Genomic DNA, 20,794 nt, shown 5'->3' on the forward strand with positions numbered 1-20,794 from the left:
AGGGGTCAAGGGGAATTTAGTGTCCTGCAGAGAAGATTGTTTAGGAGCTCCAGCATGATTGAGGTTGTGTTAGCTGACTGGGAGGTAAGGAACTAGATCTCGAGTCACTAAGTCAATATTGAACAAAAGGGTGATTCTTGATGGAGGAGAGAGAAAGTCAGACAGACTGCTCTGGATCCGAAATGTGAGATTGGAGGCCTGGTGCTGTTTGGATTAAAGGTCACAGTCACCCCACAAGTTTTTACAGAATATTGCCATATATTCATTTGTACATACTAAGTTCAAAGAATGTGTCCACAATCTTAAATAGATTGGACCATACAAACAGGCCTACACATCAGATACATAAGGAAAAACTGAAAGATTACATAGAGGAATGCATATGACCCATACTAATCTAGGCTAATTGATTGACAACGATGAATTAATTGCAAAGTTCGTCTTGTGTCAAGTCAGCTGAAACTGATGACTAAATGATGAATGACGCGGTTCAGGAATGCTAGCCACGCAACTTTCTCGCAAGCAGCGAGTCGGATCAAGGGGGTGGGAACTGAGCGCAAAAACCAACAGGAGGAAAAACTTTGTATCACTTGACTGATACAGGGGTTGCCTTGCACAGAGTTGACTGGCTGTCAGAAAAAAAACACGAAGATGGCGCGGCGCTACAGCCGTGCCACGTCCTGGATTACTGGAAATACTTTATCAACAAATGCCAGACAATTGCTAATTCTAACGATATTGGTTTATTCCGGGATACTTTCTCCATTTACCGCGGAGGCCGGACTGTACACCGCGTCGGATCAGATCGTTATATTAACTCCGGAAAATGCGGATACCGTTTTGTTCAACTCCACAGCCGCAATGGTTGTTGAGTTCTACGCCTCTTGGTGCGGACATTGTATTGGTTTTTCTCCAGTATACAAAAGTCTTGCAAGAGATATTAAAGGTATGTATATTCATGCTGATTGTCTGTAATATTAGATGGTTAAGCACAGTTGAAAATAACTTATGTTTACACAGTTGCGTGGAAGTTTATTGCTTAAGTTTAGACAGAATACCAGGATCGTTTAAATTCATATAAAAGCATGCTTTAAAATAACCGTACAAAATGTTTTTACAGACATAATTTGGCTTGCATGATCCTTTATTCAGTAGCTTTGCAGTTACACAGTCTCCCAGATAATAAATCATGGCAATTTGCACTATTATAACCGAGAAAACAAAAGCACACCTAGTTTTGGAGAGCCCCGGTTTGCCAGTTGTATCACACAGAGCATGTCTGCTTATTGGAGCATATGATCTGATTTAACTGAGTTCACAGTCTGTTCCCTCCACCCTCAATACCATAATATTCTATTGTTCTTAACACCATATTCCGGATTGTTCTGGAATGTCAACAGAAAACAGAACACAGTGCCATGTACTGGATTCTAGAAAACCACCACTAACTTTAGGGATCCTAGTTGATGTTCAAATTCCCAATTTGTCAAAAACGATCAACTACAACTGGTTTGGGCTGGTCGGGGTTACCAGGCACTATAGTCCTGCTAGCTGGATGTGAGCACAGTGAAATGTCGTGGTGAGTTGACAGGCCGTCTCCTGCCCTACATACAGACATGCGGTCGAAGCATATCAGCCTGTAGTTTAAACAGGGGAGTGCTGCTGACTGATCCTGGCTGCCTGTCAGAAACTAATCTAACCTTCTTGGTCAGAACTCACCTGAACAGCCATGGTTTCACAGACACAGTAGCCTACAGTACAATCAATGACTGTATCACTCCATCTTACTTTGCCGCAAATTCAATGCCTCTACTTTAAGTCAAGCAACTGGAACTGCTCAGGCAGAGTTCTTGCTTCAAGAGTGAATTAAACATAACACACACACAGGCATGTATAAACGTGTAGTTTCTCCATCCAGCCATCGAGGGCACCTGTAGAGCTTCCAGTGAAGGTGCTGTTTGTGTTTCTGCAGAGTGGAAGCCTGCCGTGGACCTGGCTGCTGTCGACTGTGCCGAAGAGGAGAGCAGGAAAGTTTGCACCAACTTTGGCATCAAAGGCTACCCCACACTCAAGGTTGGCTCACGGAAACCTTTCACAGAGCCACCGCCCTCCCTCATATGTTCATATAGCCCTTGCATCATCATTTTGTTTAATCTGCGACTTTCCTGAGTCCGCCCAGTTGAATCTCGGGTCCTGGTGTGTTCAAACAGGTGTAGCATCAGCAGAGATGGCCAGATGAGAAGCATGGCATTTATCTGTTCATCTCAGTTCCTCTTTGTTGGCTCGGCTTATTCAGCGGTGTGTGTGTGTGTGTGTGTGTGTGTGTGACCCAACTCTCCTCCAAACTCTTGTTTCTGTCTGCCTGCCTGTCTGTCTCCCTCTGTCTGTCTGCCTGCCTGCCTGTCTGTCTCCCTCTGTCTGAGTGGTCAATGAAAGGGCTCCCTCTGTCTGAGGGGGCACCAGGGACCTCCAACATCTGCAGATGATTTCAAGGAGGAAGTTGTTGTGAGGGAGGGGAGGGGGCATTTAACTAAAACCACTTCACTTGGCTCCCTTTCAAGTTAATATGAATGTCACCTGATCTTTTCATCCCTCTCCTTCCTTCCTCCCCCTCTCTCTCTCCCTCCCCCTTCTTCTCTTTCTTCACAGTTCTTCCATGCATATGCCACAAAGGACTCCAAGGGACAGTCTTTCCGAGGTAAACTGTCTTACCAGGTGACCAAGAGCAGGCAGGCAGCCCTTTGTGCGTCCATGCTCTGATTGTTCCGGCCTTGTTTATCTCACTAGAACACTGTGAGACGTTGTAGCTATTCACTAGGTCCTTCGATTCTCCCTGTCAACACGCTGAGTCATCATCTAGCATGAGTCACAGCTGGGATGTGAGATGCTTCCCTGCCACACGCGTCTAACTGTTTGGCGTTCAGTGCTAAATGTGGGCTTGTTTGTTCACGCTTACACAACCGTGTTGTTCAGGGTTCCCCCGCGATGTGAAGGGGCTCAGGCAGAACATCATAGAGCACATGGAGAACCACCAGGAACCCTGGCCTCCCGCCTGCCCCCCTCTGGAGCCTGCCAGGTACGGCCACACACACACACACACATATATACATACTATAGACACACACACACACACACACACACACACACACACACATACATACTATAGACACACACACACACACACACACACACACATACATACTATACACACACACACACACACCTACTATAGACACACACACACACACCTACTATAGACACACACACACACACACACCTACTATAGACACACACACACACACACAACCCTTTAGCCCTCAACAGGTTTCTCCTTTCTTCTGTTCTTTTATTGTTAAACGACTTGACACAGGAAGGAAGGAAGAAGGATGTTAACTTGAATGTGAAGCTGAAACTGGTTCCTCTATTGGAAAAAAGTAAACAGTTTGGATCATGTTTCTCTTCCTCTTCTGATGAAAATAACTTTTGGCCGTCAGTGTACGAAATGCATGCGTGTGATTGGGCCAAAACACTATGATTTGTAGATACAGAATCTTGGTGTGTTCTGTGCCTAAAATAATGACTGATAACATTCTTAGGTTTGACTTGGAGCCTTGTGTGAGAAACGCTCAACCTGTATGTATCCCCTCCCTCCCTCCCTCTCCCCATCCCCGAGCAGCAAAGCGGAGATTGACAGCTTCTTTGAGAGCAACTCTGTGCAGCACTTGGCCCTGATCTTCGAGGCCTCCAACTCCTTCGTGGGCCGAGAGGTAGGAGATGGTCGTCACATTCCACCCTGCATGTTCCTCTGAGGGGGAGGAGAGGGGGAGAGAGAGGAATGTGTCCTTCACCAGTCCATGGGGAATGTGGTCAAACAGAGTTTTCAATCAAACCTCCAGAGATAAAGTTAGACTTGCATATGGACCGCCACCCAGGACCCTGTGACACAGCTTGTGTGTGTGTGTGTGTGTGTGTGTTGCAGGTGACCCTGGACCTGCTCCAGTATGACAACATAGCAGTGCGCAGGGTGCTGAGTACTGAGGATGACCTAGTGAGCCGGTTGGGGGTGACAGACTTCCCCTCCTGCTTCCTGTACTACCCTGGAGGAAACCACACCAGGCTCACAGTGTAAGTACTACTAAGAATCATAATCATAATAGTCATAATAATATTTGATTTGATTTGTAATGTGCCTTTCTTGCATTCAAAGTGTTACTGTACAGTACAAAGTAAAAGTTTTCGATCATAAAACATAATATATAATAACAATAAGAGTAGGTACAATTAACAACTAAATTGCGTGATACTCCAGACTATATACGATAAAATCCACTTCCTACTTAACGAGATCGACCACGATAACGACAGAATATCATGGCTAACCCTCCAGCACGCCATCTTTTTTAGGGGGGGGAGGGGTAAACATACAAATGAACACTTCTTCTATGGTTTAATATGCAGCACCTGTGCAGTAAATCGTGTGCTCCATTCCATATCAGGATGTCCAGTTGCTGCTTTTAAACGTGTGAAGGGCTAATGGGTCCAGAACATCAGCCTGCCAGTCATCCTCCCAGCCTCATAAAGCCGTCTCCCGCTGGATTCATCCGCTGTTTGCCGACGGCTTTGTTTGGCTGATTTCAATAACTTGGCACGCGCCAGGAATCTTTTTAGTTTGACAAAATGCAAAAAAGGAATGATTTATGGGTGATTTATTTATTTATCTCCCCCCATTACCCCCGCTCCCCTCCTCCTTTCATCCGCCAGGCCAGTGTAGCGGAGGGAGGGAGGTGGAAGGGAGTTTTTTTTTTAAATTCTTGCACGAAGACAATGACGCTGAGGTCTCTTGCGGTTTACCTGCCAAGCGTCCCTGGCAGCGCCACGCTGCGACAGATGGTCGCCCATCATCGCTGAACGTCTGATTGATCCTGGGAGGGGAGGGGCCGCATCCGTCATGCGAACGTACAAGCGTGTGTGTGTGTGTGTGTGTGTCCCAGGTGAATACCACCCATCCTACGACGTGTGCTTCTGGGCTCCAGGGATCACCAGGATTAATAGCCCCCCGTCCCCCATCACTGCCCCCCCTGCCCCCCCTGTTCCCCCGTCCTCGTCAGGTTGAACTCCTAGCCAGGGCTGGAAGGGGGCATTTTTCTTCTCCTTCTCTCTCAGTCCTTTCTTTCCTCCTTTACATCTCTTCTTCTTCCTCATCCGGTTCTCCTCCTCCTGATTTCCTCCTCTCTCACCTGCTCATGATGATCTATAATGCGGCTAGGAGAGCGAGCGAGGGAGGGAGGGAGAGGAGAGCGAGCGAGCGAGGGAGGGATGACAGGGAGAGGCTGGTAATTTATTTGTTCCATTGCCAGGGTTATCAGAGAGCTGAATGAACAGAGATGCTATCTCCCTCCCTCCCTCCTCTCTTTCTCTTCTTTTCTCTCCCTTTCTTCCTGCCTCACCATCTGCTCATCACAGGAGAGGTGTGTGTGTGTGTGTGTGTGTGTGTGTGTGTGTGTGTGTGTGTGTGTGTGTGTGTGTGTGTGTGTGTGTGTGTGTGTGTGTGTGTGTGTGTGTGTGTGTGTGTGTGTGTGTGTGTGTCAGATACAAAGAGACAGATAAACACCTGTGTCTTCTTGGGTTGTCTAGATGTGGGGTTTGTTTTTGTGGGCTCTCTGGATGAGTTTGTTTGGCTCCAGGTGAGGAAGTGGAGTGTCACTGGGAACTGGTTAACCTGTGTGCCTCGTCCCCTGCAGGCAGAACGAGGCTCGCACCTTTTACTCCTACGCTCTCCAGAGGCTGCCGGGGGTAGTGCGGGCAGGGAAGCCCCTCCCTGTCACCTCCGACCTCCTCGGGAACACCACAGAGGAGCAATGGAGGGTCTTTAACAGGTAGAACCTGCTCCACTGTCCTTACCTCTCCTCATTGTTTGAATCTGTTGGAGTCAACGTGTGTGTGTGTGTGTGTGTGTGTGTGTGTGTGTGTGTGTGTGTGTGTGTGTGTGTGTGTGCAGGTCCAGGGTGTACATGGCAGACTTGGAGTCGACTCTTCACTTCTCCTTCCGCATGGAGCTGGCGTCTCACCCAATCATCAGCGGAGACGCACTGAGCGCGCTCAGACGCTACGTCTCAGTCCTCGCCAAGGTGAGAAAAGGTCACGCCCACCCAGACGCCGTCCGGCTTCACCTGCACCACCCTGCACCGACCCCAAACACCACCCCCTCTCCTTTACCACACCGTCAAACACGGCTTTGAGGTCCGTGGCTGCAGTTCCACAATCACACCACCAGAGGGAGGTAGAGACAGTATTTTTATCCTCAGCCTGTAGGTCGTTCAGTGTTGGATGACACCGACACCTCTTCTGAGAGGTGTTTAGCTGCATGCTTGTGTTGATATAAACACAGCTGATCCTGTGCGTGTGCAAATGTAGCTTTGGCTCGTTATCTTAGCGTGTCTGTGTCGGATGTGCTGCTGTCTCTGGGGGGCCCCTTGGTTCACCGGCCCTCCTGGGGCCCCTTGGTTCACTGGCCCTCCTGGGGCCCCTTGAAGCATGGACGCGTGGCCTCCCTCTGGCCCCGCCCCTCCTAGCCCAGCCCCTCCTGGCCCCGCCCCTCCTGGCCCCGCCCCTCCTGGTCCCGTGCCAGGAGTGTGGCAAGGGGGCTGGTGAGGCCCGGACACGATGACCTCACAGTCGGCCCACCTCTCTGTGATCATGTCCCCCTCTCCAGGGAGGCGTTCTTGCCTGTGTGTGTGTGTGTGTGTGGGTGTGGGTGTGGGTGTGGGTGTGTTTTATATGGGCTTGTGTATTGGTGTGTTTGTGAGGAGGGGAGAGATTGGGGGGCCCTGCCTGCCATTGTGTGTGTGTGAGGTCTGGAGAGAGAAGGGGGGGTACCGGCCAGCCATTGTGTGTGACAGGGGGTGGAGTAGGTACTTGGGCCCCACATTAACTCCAGTTAGTTTAGTCAATGCATTCGAGGTCCCGGCATCCCTTCAGCCTGTCCCTGGCAGCGAGGGCTGGCCTGACCCCAGGGGCGACCCCAGGAGCAGGGTCACTCTGACAGCATCTGATCAGCACACATGCACATGTCCTAAAAAAAACCCTCTGCCAACTGTTAGGAGTCTCGATTTGTTAAAAGCATGCGAAAACCAGGGACAGAATAAGTCATTTGTTTGCCTCTCTAGCCACAAGTGCTACACCCAAGAATAGTATTGAATGTTTATCTGTGTTGATGTGCTCTTGACTGGAAATGCAGTGTAGGTGTTTGTCACAACCAAATGAATCATCTCATCGGAATACTACCCTGGACATTCTGATGACACAATGGTGGTCAACGGCAACACCTTGGAGATAGAATTATGGAACATTTTATCACCACGCCGACACATTCCTTCACACACACCGTGTTCCAGAACATTCTTAGCGGAACACTGTCATGATTGCTGCTGCTGCTGTTGTTGTTTTTCCTCAGTCGCCGTTTAAGACGAGTTGTAAACACTTGTGTTTTTGTTATTCCTAGGAGGGGTGGCTTCACAATATTTCTAGATTTGCTGTCGTTGTGCCAAGCTTGAATCCGGATTTGAGTTCTGTACATGAATATTAGGATAAAAAAAAATGATAATCTTGGATCTTTGAAGGCATGGGAGCATTACAGCCATTAGGAGGGGGAGGGGGGGCTTAGAGATTACTCCTCTGTCCTGCTTTTCATGAAAGAACCCCCCGCTCCCTCCTGCTCGGACAAGGGGAATAAAACAAGGAATTAGTGTGGAGGCTTGTCTTCAGATCCTGCCTCTCCTCCTGCCTCTCCTCCTGCCCCTCCTCCCCCCCGTGGCGAGGGGTGCAGAGCTGGGGCACAGAGTCATCCTGCTGACACATCTCTCTGTCGGAGGCCTGCAGAAGCGACAGCTAGCTGGCTGGTCTTGAGACCGAAGTGACTGAAGGACTGATGATGGGGTTGAGTTGGAGTGTGCGTGTGGGGGTTGGGGTGGGGTGGGGAAACTCACCGATACTTTTAAACAGTTTATTGGTCCCTGAGGTGGGATTACAAAGGGTTTCTTTGCGTGTGTGGGGAAGGGTGAGGTGGGGGTGGAGGGGGGGGGAAGGAGAGGGTGGGGGGTGGACAGCGACAGATGCCCTCTTTTTCTGTGAGTCTCTCCGGAGGGGGCTGTGGTTTCTCAAGTGCTGATACTAATCGGATCACACATGACATATTGCCAGGGTGAAGTGGATTGTCATGGCCTAAAGAAAAGGCTGGAGCTTGAGGGCCGTGTGTGTTGGAGGGGGGAGGGGGGGGGAGAGGGGGGGGGGGAGAGAGAGGGTGGTTCCTGTGGGTGAGTAGAGGGACAGGAGGGAGGGGAGAGAGAGTTTGGGGTGGTGGTGGGGGGGGGGGGGCGTACACAAGCAGAAACGGTCAGTTGGGCAGGTAGAGACCTCGTTTGGGCCTCGTGGCTTTCTCAGTTCTGTGGCGTTGTTGACGTTCTAGGTCTGCTGCCTGCTCAGGTGGGGCTGGCGTGGAGGACGTCTGATGAGCAGAGACACAGAGGCGGTGAGAACGCCAGGGCTGGTTTGGCCTTCGCGTTGACCACAGCCCATTATTCTGCTCTCCTGGGTTCATCTCCTCTCCTCGCATCTGTTCATGGGAGCTAATGAGCTGTTCTGACCGGTTAGAGACGAGGACGAGGGCTGGGCCGGAGCCAGATCGACTGGTCACTGCTCAGCCACAGAGGCTGGGAGGGGCTCTGTGTCTTTAACACCCCAGCTGCAGTGGTTGAACACGGGCATCTGTGTGCCCGTCTCACCGGAGGTTGGAGGCTGTGAGGGCGAGTCCAAGGTCCAGGTTGAGGACTGGGAGGCTGGGGTGTAAAGCCTCCAGGAGAAGCCCCTGGAGATCCCGTTAGAGAGTGTTGAATGGAGGATTGAAGACCAAACATTAGCTGGTTGGCTGGCTGGCTGGCTGGCTGGCTGTGTGGATGTGTGTGATGGAACAGATGGTTGTGGCTAAATTGAAAAGGCGCAGCAAATACAAATCAAAGATAGAAGCTCCTCTGGGATGATTTGACCCCCCCTTCACATGCACTTACTCTTACACACACACACACACACAGACGTGTACTGTGTCTGTCTCACCTGGCTCAAGTTGACTTGAGCGTAAAAACAGGATGAAATCAGTTCAACCACTTTTAAAGGATCATAATTATTTCTTGAAGTTCACCGCCACCCTCTTACCCCCCTGTATCCTCCCCTCTCAGCCCACGTGACAAATCGTCGTTTGTTTGGAACGCAATGCAGTTCAGAGAGAGAGTAATAAGCATTCGTGACTGAACTCTCTCAAACGTCTGTCAACAGAAGGGGTGGGGGGGGGGGGGGGCGGGGGCTTGCGGTTAGCTTGAGTGGTTGCCGTGGCAGCAGAGTATTTATTTGCTTCTTGTGTGCGCCGTCAGGGGTGAAACTTCCAGAAGACTGAACCTCACCCCCAATCTACTGTAGGTGCAGCTTCCCAGCACACACATTAGACTAAGCCCTGTAAGACGCAGCACCCTGTCAACAGCCTCCTGGCTGCTCTCATGGACCAGCTGAGTGCTTGAACTGGGTTCCAGGGATCAGACACACACAAAAAGATGTCCAACTGGAAGAGAAGCGTCTATTGAGGAACTTCTGTTGCGTTAACTGGGTTTGGGGAAAGTGGCTGGTTGATTGTGTCGGGGCCCGAGGGGGTGAGGGGCCTGTTCCAGGGTTACTGCCTGTCTGTTTGAGGCCGGGAGAGGAAGTCAGTCCGCTCTCTTGTCAGCTGACTCTATTGTGCTCCGCCCGGCGTCTAATGTGTCTCTAAAGCTGGCCTGTGTTCTCCTGAGGCCCTGCTGTCACCGCCGACCTCACGGGGATTACCTGTCTCCCACGATGCCTTGCTGTTGGTTACCGTGTCGTGTTCCTCTCACACGCCACGTTGCCCTGACGACGGTAGGGGTTGTTGACGGTTTGCCGGGCTCCGCCCCTGGGCGCTGTCTGTGGGCCTAGCTGGTGGCTGTCTGTGGGCCTAGCTGGGCGCTGTCTGTGGGCCTAGCTGGTGGCTGTCTGTGGGCCTAGCTGGTGGCTGTCTGTGGGCCTAGCTGGTGGCTGTCTGTGGGCCTAGCTGGTGGTTGGAGGAGGGTCTAGCTGGTGGTTGGAGGAGGGTCAGAGAGAGGACTCAAGCCAGAGATTTATACACCAAGGGATACCCCAGATGCAGGACTGTTTGTGGTCAAACTGTCCGTCGGTCTTCATGAATACATGTCGATGGAATCTTTCGGAGACGAGAATCGCAGACATTGAAGGTGAAAAGGGAGCAGTGTTGATGGGGAAAATGGTTATGATGATGATGATCATGATGATGAAGACCACCCCCCCCCTCTCTCTCTCTCTCTCTCTCTCTCTCTCTCTCTCTCTCTCTCTGTCTCTCTCTCTCTCTCTGTCTCTCTCTCTCTCTGTCTCTCTCTCTGTCTCTCTCTCTCTCTCCTGTGTCAGTACTTCCCAGGTCGCCCCATGGTGAAGAAGCTGCTGACGGCTGTGGACTCATGGCTGCAGGCTCAGAGCCAATCAGAGATCTCGTACAGCGATCTGAGGGACGTCTTGGACAACACTGCGGAGGTGAGAGGTCCACCTCGAAATAAATCAGCCAATCAGAATAGTCATGCCTCCCACAACCACCAATCAGAACTGCCTTGCCCAGGTCAACCACCACTCAGAACAGTCACGCCCAGGTCAACCACAAACCAGAATAATCTTGTTTAGCACAACCCTCCAATCAGAATAATATTGCCCAGGTCAACCACCAATCAAAATAATCTTGGCATTTTACGATTATGTACACTGAGACTGTTGGACCGCCAAATAGATTGGACTCTTTCAAACAAAAACTAATCTTCAAAATGTTTTTACTCGTGTCCTGATAGTGTGATTACAACTGTGTGTGGTGCAGTACCAGCACAGTGATGATTATAGAGCAACATGAAATGGATCAAGGCCCATTTCACTGCAGTAAGTCTCGGCCCAAACTCTCCTCCAGTCCTGTTAACACAGAACACTGTCTGGCTGCTGTTTCTGCCTGGGAGCCCGTAGGCCCAGAGCTGCACAGATTGGTCCATTCACTTAGTGACATCATTAACTTTTAGCCTGTACAATCAATGGATCAATAGATCAATGAGTAGCAATGAACCAACTCCGCCCCTGAGGAAATAACCTCTACACACACACACACACACACACATTCTTACACACACCAAATCTTTACTATTGATGTGTGAGTAACTCTTCAGTCAGAGACTGCAATCCTGTGCGTTAGTGGGGGGTTTCACCATGTAGATTGAGACTCCCTTCAAACCAGGGAACGTTATGTGCTATTTCTTCTAATCTGTCTGTGTGTGTGTGTGTGTGTGTGTGCCAGGTCCCTGATGCAGCCCTGCCTGAGGGGCAGCGCTGGGTGGGCTGCCAGGGCTCCAAGCCCCACCTGAGACGTTACCCCTGCGGGGTGTGGACTCTCTTCCACGTCCTCACTGTCCAGGCCAAGGGCTCTGCCAGCACAGGTACACACACACACACAGGTACACACACACACACACACACACACACAGGTACACACACAGGTTCACAGGTACACACACAGGTACACACACACACACAGGTAAACACACACAGGTACACACACACACCTAGCACACACACACCAGCAGCTGAAGCGGTGTGTAAAAAGAGCTTTTTGTAGATTAGTGGAATGTGAGGGGTTAGTAGAAGGGTTCTTCTGGCCTGGTGAGGTTAATCTGTGGGCTTATGAGGTGGGGGGGTCACATGACCTGCAGATGGAGGGCCAGGGGTGTCCATCTGGACCCTAACAGAGACACAGACACACACACACACACTCAGACGATATACTGTATATACACACAAACAGACACGTGCGTAGACGCACACACATCCGCCACAAAGACCCACAGATGCCCCACGGCCACCGGCCGGGCCGAGAGAGCAGGATTTAAGGGGAGAGGGAGAGGGAGTGGAGGAGTTTAACCACAACAACAACCTGGAGACCAGAGAGGATCAGACTGGTTGTCCTCGTGTGCTCCCCCCCCCCCCACACTCTGACTCCTGCCCCACTTAACCGTGGGAACTGCCTCACACACACACACCTAATTACACACACAGACACGCCAGATTGCACAGACATGTACACACACACACACTGATACAAAAGAACACAACAAACACACACACACTATGTCATGTTGAGGTTTATCGCTGACGGTGACATTGTCGGTCTGTCGTTGTATTAATATCCTGATCTAACCCGGATCTCGTCACCATCACACACTCACGCGAACAGCAGAGGTGAAGGTGAGTTGATCCTGCTGTGCTGTTCCCCTCCAGACCCCCTGGAGGTGCTGCAGGCCATGCGGGGCTACGTACGCAGCTTCTTCGGATGCAGGGAGTGCGCCGCCCACTTCGAGGCCATGGCCCAGGACAGCCTGGCTCAGGTGGACTCCACCTCCACTGCCGTCCTCTGGCTGTGGTCACGCCACAACCACGTCAACAACCGACTGGCAGGTTTGTGGAGGACTTACACACACACACACACACGTACACAAGTTGTGTGTGCTCCCACACGTGCTGCCCTACCACTTCAGTAACAGGCTGGCAGCTGAAGAAAGGCCTTCCCAGTGTTTGAGGGCAGATCCCACAGACTGGAATTCCAGTCAAACAGGAAGTCGCCTTGAGGAACACTCCTGTAGTGATGTTTCACCAGAATATAAACTTGACTGCTTTCTCCACCCCCCCCACACCCTGACTCGGGTTCCCTCTGCCACCCCTCGTCACGTGGGGGTGGGGGTGGGGGTGGGGGTGGAGGTGGAGGTGGAGGTGGAGGTGAAGGTGAAGGTGGGGGTGGAGGTGGGGGTGAAGGTGGAGGTGAAGGTGTTTACAGTGTTGTCCTGTGGGGGTGAAGGTGTTTACAGTGTTGTCCTGTGGGGGTGATGGTGTTTACAGTGTTGTCCTGTGGGGGTGAAGGTGTTTACAGTGTTGTCCTGTGGGGGTGAAGGTGTTTACAGTGTTGTCCTGTGGGGGTGAAGGTGTTTACAGTGTTGTCCTGTGGGGGTGAAGGTGTTTACAGTGTTGTCCTGTGGGGTGAAGGTGTTTACAGTGTTGTCCTGTGGGGGTGAAGGTGTTTACAGTGTTGTCCTGTGGGGTGAAGGTGTTTACAGTGTTGTCCTGTGGGGGTGAAGGTGTTTACAGTGTTGTCCTGTGGGGGTGAAGGTGTTTACAGTGTTGTCCTGTGGGGTGAAGGTGTTTACAGTGTTGTCCTGTGGGGGTGAAGGTGTTTACAGTGTTGTCCTGTGGGGTGAAGGTGTTTACAGTGTTGTCCTGTGGGGTGAAGGTGTTTACAGTGTTGTCCTGTGGGGGTGAAGGTGTTTACAGTGTTGTCCTGTGGGGGTGAAGGTGTTTACAGTGTTGTCCTGTGGGGGTGAAGGTGTTTACAGTGTTGTCCTGTGGGGGTGAAGGTGTTTACAGTGTTGTCCTGTGGGGGTGAAGGTGTTTACAGTGTTGTCCTGTGGGGGTGAAGGTGTTTACAGTGTTGTCCTGTGGGTCCCATATTTGGTCCCCGCTCTGTAAATCCCTGGAATACAAGAGCACAATACTGCACAAGCCATGTTTTAGCTAGACACCAGCTGGCATCCCTCCCTCCCTCCCTCCGGCCTCACCTCTCACTCTGCCCCCCCTCCCTCCGGCCTCACCTCTCACTCTGCCCCCCCCCTCTCTCCGGCCTCACCCCTCACTCTGCCCCCCCCCCCCTCCCTCCGGCCTCACCCCTCACTCTGCCCCCCCCTCCCTCCGGCCTCACCCCTCTCTCTGCCCCCCCCCCCCTCCCTCCGGCCTCACCCCTCACTCTTCCCCCCTCCCTCCGGCCTCACCCCTCACTCTGCCCCCCCCTCCCTCCGGCCTCACCCCTCTCTCTGCCCCCCCCCCCCCCAGCTCCCCCTCTCACCTGGTGTGATGTACTGCTTGTGTGACAGGAAACTGACAGTCTGTGGGCTAGATGTTAAACTCTAGCCTCAGTCACAACAGGCTTACCAAGGATAGCCTAGCCTAGCCTATTCCAGCCCAGCCCAGTTTAGCCCAGCCTAGCCTAGCCTAGCCCAGCCTATTCCAGCCCAGCCCAGTTTAGCCCAGCTTAGCCTAGCCCAGCCCAGCCCAGCCTAGCTCAGTCCAGTCCATCATCACCCAGCCTAGTCAAGTTTAAGAGAGAAACACCACTTTATAGGTATGTAAACGCTCCTCATCTTGATACACATCCTACTTAACGTTTAACTCAAGTTACCCCCCCCCCCCCACACCCAGGGAATCTCTGTGGTCTGGTATGCTCCCTCCTTCTGTCCCTGCCAGGCCCCTTCCTCTCCTCCTTACGGGACGTGATTAGACACATGGCCACTATTGACATTAACATAAACATTAACACCTCACTTTGTTCAATCACTTTGTGTAGTTTCCTCCCCAAACAACCCCCCCCCCCCCTCAGTCTCAGCGACCGCCTGTATGGAGGGTTAGGCCAGAAGGACGTGTGCCCCCCCCCCCCCCCCCCGGGACTCCCTCTGGATCCCTCAAGTCCCCAGACACCTCCCCCCTATTAGTCCCCCCCTCCTTCTCCCTCTCTTTAGTCCTCTCCAGACCTCCCTCTCTTTAGTCCTCTCCAGACCTCCCTCTCTCACGGTCTCCAGGGAGTCATTGCCTCGGCTTGACAAGTGATATGGCAACAATCTCCCAGGGTGGGGATCACAAAGACACACACACCCACACGCATCCCTCACACACACACACACACACACACACACACACACACACACACTGTCCGACCCACTCCCCCGGCCGCAATTCCCAAGATGCCCCTGTGGCAGCAGGTGGCACACGCCGCCATGTCCCCGGCGTCACGCCACACACACTCTCCTGCCCCCTCCCCCCCCCCCCTCATCCTCCCCTCTGGTCCTTGGAGGGGTAATCCCTCCTTACCAGGGCAGGTCAAGACGGTAGCGTGGGGCGCTGGTTTAGGGAGGCGCAGGGGGGAGGCGCAGGGGGGAGGCGCAGGGGGGAGGCGCAGGGGGGAGGCGCAGGGGGGAGGCGCAGGGGGGAGGCGCAGGGGGGAGGCGGTGGCTGGTTAGGGGCAGGTCGAGGGCTGGATCAGGGAGAAGGGCGGGGGGCCGATGAGTAGCAGGATCTGCCCCCACCCTCACAGCTTCTCATTTGAGTCTTCCCCAGGGGAAACAAACTCCTCCCTCCCCTCCCCCCGCCCCTGTCTCCCCTCCCTGTCCTGTCCTAAAGTGGGGCTCTTTAGCAGTCCTCCCCGACCTCCTTTCAGAGGCAGCCACCCGTGAAACGGGACCTATTTGTAAAGCAGCCGCTCAATTAATTTAGCTGGCAACAAAGAGGCCCCAGGGGCATGGCTGGGTCTGGCGTTAGCGTAGCCTAGCGTAGCCTAGCCTACAGCCCCAGCCTATGGCGCGGGGTTGATTCACGTTAGCTTTTAGCGTCAGCGCTAGCAGCAGGCTGGCCCTGTTGCCACCAGTCAACAGGCAGGACTCTGGGGGGGAAGAGACACAAGCCTGCAGACACACAACACAGCTGCTGGAGGGTTTCAGTTTGAGCTTTCCGGCTGCTCCTTAGATAACTACACACTCCCAAGCACAGGAATATGCTGCCTATCGTTGGTCTCAAGAACAAATTCAACATGCAAACAGTGAAACCACAATGTGTATTAGGTTATTTTCCCAGTGTTTTTTTTTTCGGGAGCCTGCATTAGTAGGCTCAGTGCAGCCCGGCTTGGTTGTGTATCCTTTCAAGCAGATCAACAGCCTCGCTGACGAGGGGGACAGTCCGACACACAGAACAATACATATTTATACCTGATGAATATGTATGTGGAGTAGAGACGCCTTCTTGACAGAACATTGTAGCGATATCAATATGGCGGCCGCTATAGCTAAAGTCACCTCTGACTGGAATGAGGCATTGACAAGCTTTGTGCGTGTGTGTGGTTGTGTGTGTGTGTGCGTGGGTGTAAGAAAGCTGTCACACGGCGCTGAAATGTATAAAGGCCCTCCAGTTTCCAGCAGCACATAGTAAAATTGATGTATCTCTTATGTAAAGTGCTGTATGCAGAGTACATACCCACATGCATATGACTGAGATTAATCTGCAAAGGGAGAGAGAGACAGGGGAGGCTGGAGGGAGGAAGAGAGGAGAGGGGGAGGCTGGAGGGAGGGAGGGGGAGGCTGGAGGGAGGAGAGGGGGAGGCTGGAGCCAGTGGGAGAGGGAGGGCGAAAGGGAGGGAGGGATGTAAATTGACAGAGCTGTGAAGTGACAGACCTGCCTTAGGTCTCCCTCTCCTCCCTCCCTCTCCTCCACTCCACCACAGATGCCACAAGCAATTTATTAGCAGATGCCTCCATTTGTGTGTGTGTGTGTGTGTCAGAGGGGGGTTACTGAGAAAAGAAAACATGTAAAGTAAAAAAAAAAAAAAAAAAAAAAAGTCTAATTCATTAGACGGAGAGCCCCCTTTTGAGGTGTCTGCTTTCATATTCAATTTGGAGATTGGGCTGTCTGTTCAGGGGTGTGGAGGGCTGGGAGGTCTGGGAGGTCTGGCAGAGGTGTGTGTGTGTGTGTGTGTGGTTGTAGCTGTCCGTTTCAAACACATCTATTACCTTTCCTCCCTCCGAGATGTCCCTGTAGACCATTGATCATTGTTAGATCCTGTCATGCGCACGCATGCACACACACACACACACTCTGCATAATTCACAGACTTGGACACGCACACAACACAAACATGGGCACTCATGTATGTAAATATACACACATGCTTCTCTTAACTAAATTAACTAAATTCGACGAGAAAACATCTCTTAAAACCACGAAACACAATTCTTCACTTTCTGTACAAACTCCAGAGAGTTCTCCTCCCATCCTAACCCCCTGCCTGTCTGTCCCAGGAGCTGGCAGTGAGGACCCGCACTTCCCCAAGATCCAGTGGCCGCCCCCAGACGTTTGCCCTGCCTGCCACGGGGTGAAGAGGGGCGGGGAGCACGCCTGGAAGCCGGCCGAGGTCCTCTCCTTCCTCCTCTCCTACTTCTCCTCTGAGCGACTCCTCCCTGACCACCTGGAGACGGAGAGCCGGCTGCTGGCCCAGCAGGAGGAGCAGAGGGAGACGCGACGGCAGGAGCAGGAGGTCCGGAGAGGAGCCGAGAGGAGAGCCAGGGAGGCCTCCTTCACCCAGCCCCAGGAGGAGGAAGAGGAAGAGGAGGAGGAGGACCCGGCGGACGAGGAGGCAGGGGAGGGGGGAGGCACCTTGGAGCCGCCTCCTTGGGTGAAGCCGGAGGCGGAGGAAAAGGTAGTGGAGAGGGCGGGGCCGTCCCGCCAGCGTGGCGCCCGCAGCAGGCCCAGCGTCGTGGGGGTGAAGCTGAGGGAGCCTCAGGAAGACATCGTGGACCTGGACTCCTTTGTCAACCAGCACTACAAGGCCAAGGCTCTTCGGGCAGCCGCCGTCTCCGCCCACGTCAAACGCCGCAGCCTGCAGAGAAGGGAGGAGTCTGTCCTGGGGGTGGGGCTGGAGGAGGTGGATTTGGGGGCGGGGCAACACAAGAGACTTCAGAAGCGCGGTCTGACGAGTCAGTACGGGGGCTCGGAGGAGGAGGGCGTGGCGGCGGTGCGGTTATACCCCCAGGACCCTAGGGGGCGCTGGATGAACGTGCTGAGTGTGGGCTTCTCAGGACTGGACATCAGCCTCTGTGTGATTCTTTACTTCCTCTCGTCCATGTGCCTGCTGGGCATGTTCCTGTTCTTCAAGATGCGCCCGCGGTTCCGGCGGGTCAAGATAGCACAGCCCTGAGGCACTCCTTGTTCAGCAGCGGGCGATTCTGCACCGTCTGGCTCCCTGGGTTGGGTTTGGGATCAGTTACATCTCCAAAAGCTCAGAAAGTGTTGCGCATCTCCTGTTGAAAAATAAAAAATCCAAAGTCAGTCTCAAATCTTAACTGACGGCGAACCTATTAATGCGTTCGGTTCTGATACCCTTTCTCCAGTTAACATGTATGGAACGCCAAACTGTTTCTTTTGTCATGACAACGAAACTGATCTGGACTCGCACCTGTTTCCCAACCTGCTCACGGAATCCGCCATCAGGGTCAAGCTAACAGTTAGCCACTGTCAGGGTCAGGCTAACAGTTAGCCGCCCAACTCAGCTAGCCTCCGGAGCCTCCGTTTGATCCCGTGTAATTAACGATCATTGTTATGCTTCTCTGCTTAATTTGACCACTTATGAAGAATGAAGGATTGGACTGGAGTGGTAATCTCCTGATCTGGAGCAGACCTGGATCAATTACTTATTCATTTTAAATATTTAATTTAGGTCATTGTTCATTTGATCTATCTTAAACAAGCGGACCTGTCCTATAATTGCCAACTGCGTGGAAAGCCCATCCTAAAACTCTGAAAGAGATTTTAAATTCTGAAAGAGCTTTTAAATGATTTTAGGACATTGATTGATGTAATTGACCTGGGTCTTATTTAGTGTGATAAAAAAATTCAGAATTTGTGTCTGATATTTATTTTGATTATTTTGCTGATGTAATGCTATACAATGTTCTTTTCTTATTTTTATCACATTACTCTATAACATTTGTGAATGAAAAGGTCTCATAGTGTCGATTTTTCAAGTTTAAGATAAATCCAATATTATTGAACCTTTAGCCAACCACTGGCTTTTTCCCAACAAGAACTGTCTTGCTTGAGTACTGCACCCACTCTTGACAGATGATGTGCCTTGAATTACATTCTGCATTAACTGGAAATGTGCTGATACAGATTGTTACCAAATATGAGCCATGTGATTTCAGACAGCTGGCTAGACTAGCTCTTGTCCAGACAGGTGTGTTTGGGTAGTGAAAACTTAATTGGGACCTGCTTTGCTTGGGATCTATTTAAATGCCCAATAGAATCTGTGTGCAAAGTAGATCACCCAGAATTTCAAGTTAGCAAGATTTGCGTTTGGCCTGGTGTCGATTTAAATGAAACTAACACGGCTCACTAACCCTCGGCTCACTAACTTTCAATCATGATCAATAAAATTATTTTTGCTAAGACTTCCTCTTCCTGTTTATCTTCAGGGGATCAACAGCACTGGTTTGTTTTGTAGTTCTGGAGGGAAGTTGTTTGAATTGTCTGTTTTAAAAGATGTTTACACGCAGCCTAAACTAAGCTGATCTCTTGATCAACAAGACTATCTGTAACATGCTCTGGTGTTAAATCTTACAATCTCCACTTGGTCTAATATTCATGGCTTTTCAGGAAGAACGGATGTCTCTATTGTTGTTTTGTTGCGATCAAGGTGGTGGTTGGGTGTAAGGAGGTGTGTTGATGATGGGGGGGGGGGGGGGGGGGTGCTGGTCGGCCATGAGGTTGAAGGAAAAAGCCTGTTGCCATCTGCTGTGTAGCGCTAGCTAAATCCTAACAATTTCATTGGGATTATAGCAAGTGAGTAATCCAGCTTTCCTTTGGACTGGGGGAGATTACTCCAGAGGATTAGCTGCCTGCAGATAATAAACTTTATTAAAACGCAATCGGCTTTCAGGGCCTCTTCTCTCCTCACACACTTGCAGGTGGACTCTGCTGCAAGCCTGAAGGTGCAGGGAGGAGAGGGGAATGATGGGAGGGAGCGAGCGAGATAGACAGAGACAGACAGAGAAAGAGAGAGAGGGTGTCTTTGAGGGATAGATGAAGGGGTTTTTAGATGTTACGGATTACTTGACCATCTGAAGGACTAAATGCTTGATCTTGAGCTTTGTGTTTCCTGGAACGTCGGTGCACCTCCTACCGAGTCCACACACACACACACGATGCCCCTCCCCATTGTCACATTGGTTGATAAGTGGACAGCAGTGTGTGTGTGTGTGTGTGTGTGTGTGTGTGTGTGTGTGTGTGTGTGTGTGTGTGTGTGTGTGTGTGTGTGTGTGTGTGTGTGTGTGTGTGTGTGTGTGTGTGTGTGTGTGTGTGTGTGTGTGTGTGTGTGTGTGTGTGTGTGTGTGTGTGTGTGTGTGTGTGTGTGTGTGTGTGTGTGTGGTGATGGTTTCCTGACACAAACACAGGGAGTGATTAATGACGGCTACACTGAAGGAGAGACACAGAGCGGTGGAGAGGCGGGATTCTCTGACTAAATCAAAGCTCTCAGAAACCCTGGACTGTCCCCTATGGCACTTTATGATCTGCAGGATGCTCTAGATAACAGTAGGGGTTTGTCACGCATAAATGTTGTTGTTTCAGTTATTTGGCGATGGGGGGGAATTCGACTTCCTGCTTTCCATGTGGGTTATCTTGTGTGATTAAATACCAGATAGATTTATTTTCGATTAAATACTTGATCTTGTCAGTGTGATAGTGGACTTAGGCACACAAACACACACACACGTTAACTTCAAACACTTGTCTCATCACTTGGTTTGTTACGCCTTGGTCTTAATCTCCTTAGTCTCCTTAATTCACCTTACAGGTAAGTCATTTGTTTACATGTGCAGCTCTGTAATGGGACTGGGAGAGAGATGGAGCGACGAGCGGCGACCTAGCGACCCCGAGGTGTCCCGGGCCCAGCCCAGTCCTGCGTATTACAAGGCTTGAGATGAATAACGGCTAATGGGGAAGTTGGCGGTGTCGGGACATCTGTCTGAGGTGATGCCAAGCCAGGCTGGGACAGTTCACACGGAGGACAGCAGTTGTGTAATCCCATCTTCCCTGCCTCCCTAGCCTGCAA

The 20,794-nt window shown here is 51.6% G+C and overlaps 1 protein-coding gene across 1 annotated transcript; it reads left to right on the top strand.

Annotated features, from left to right (window-relative positions):
• Window positions 1-571: 571 nt before the first annotated feature.
• qsox1 (quiescin Q6 sulfhydryl oxidase 1) lies at window positions 572-19,133 on the top strand. Its single transcript, XM_084676117.1, has 12 exons — window positions 572-946; window positions 1,973-2,073; window positions 2,650-2,698; window positions 2,974-3,076; window positions 3,677-3,767; window positions 3,980-4,125; window positions 5,742-5,876; window positions 5,999-6,128; window positions 10,483-10,605; window positions 11,402-11,540; window positions 12,379-12,555; window positions 16,986-19,133. Exons 1-12 carry the CDS (start codon window positions 652-654, stop codon window positions 17,879-17,881), a joined length of 2,385 nt encoding a protein of 794 aa, XP_084532243.1. The 5' UTR covers window positions 572-651; the 3' UTR covers window positions 17,882-19,133.
• The last annotated feature ends 1,661 nt before the right edge of the window (window positions 19,134-20,794 follow it).

Source organism: Hypomesus nipponensis, chromosome 16 (assembly GCF_054491055.1).
Source record: "Hypomesus nipponensis isolate SF chromosome 16, ASM5449105v1, whole genome shotgun sequence".
Lineage (NCBI taxonomy): Eukaryota > Metazoa > Chordata > Actinopteri > Osmeriformes > Osmeridae > Hypomesus > Hypomesus nipponensis.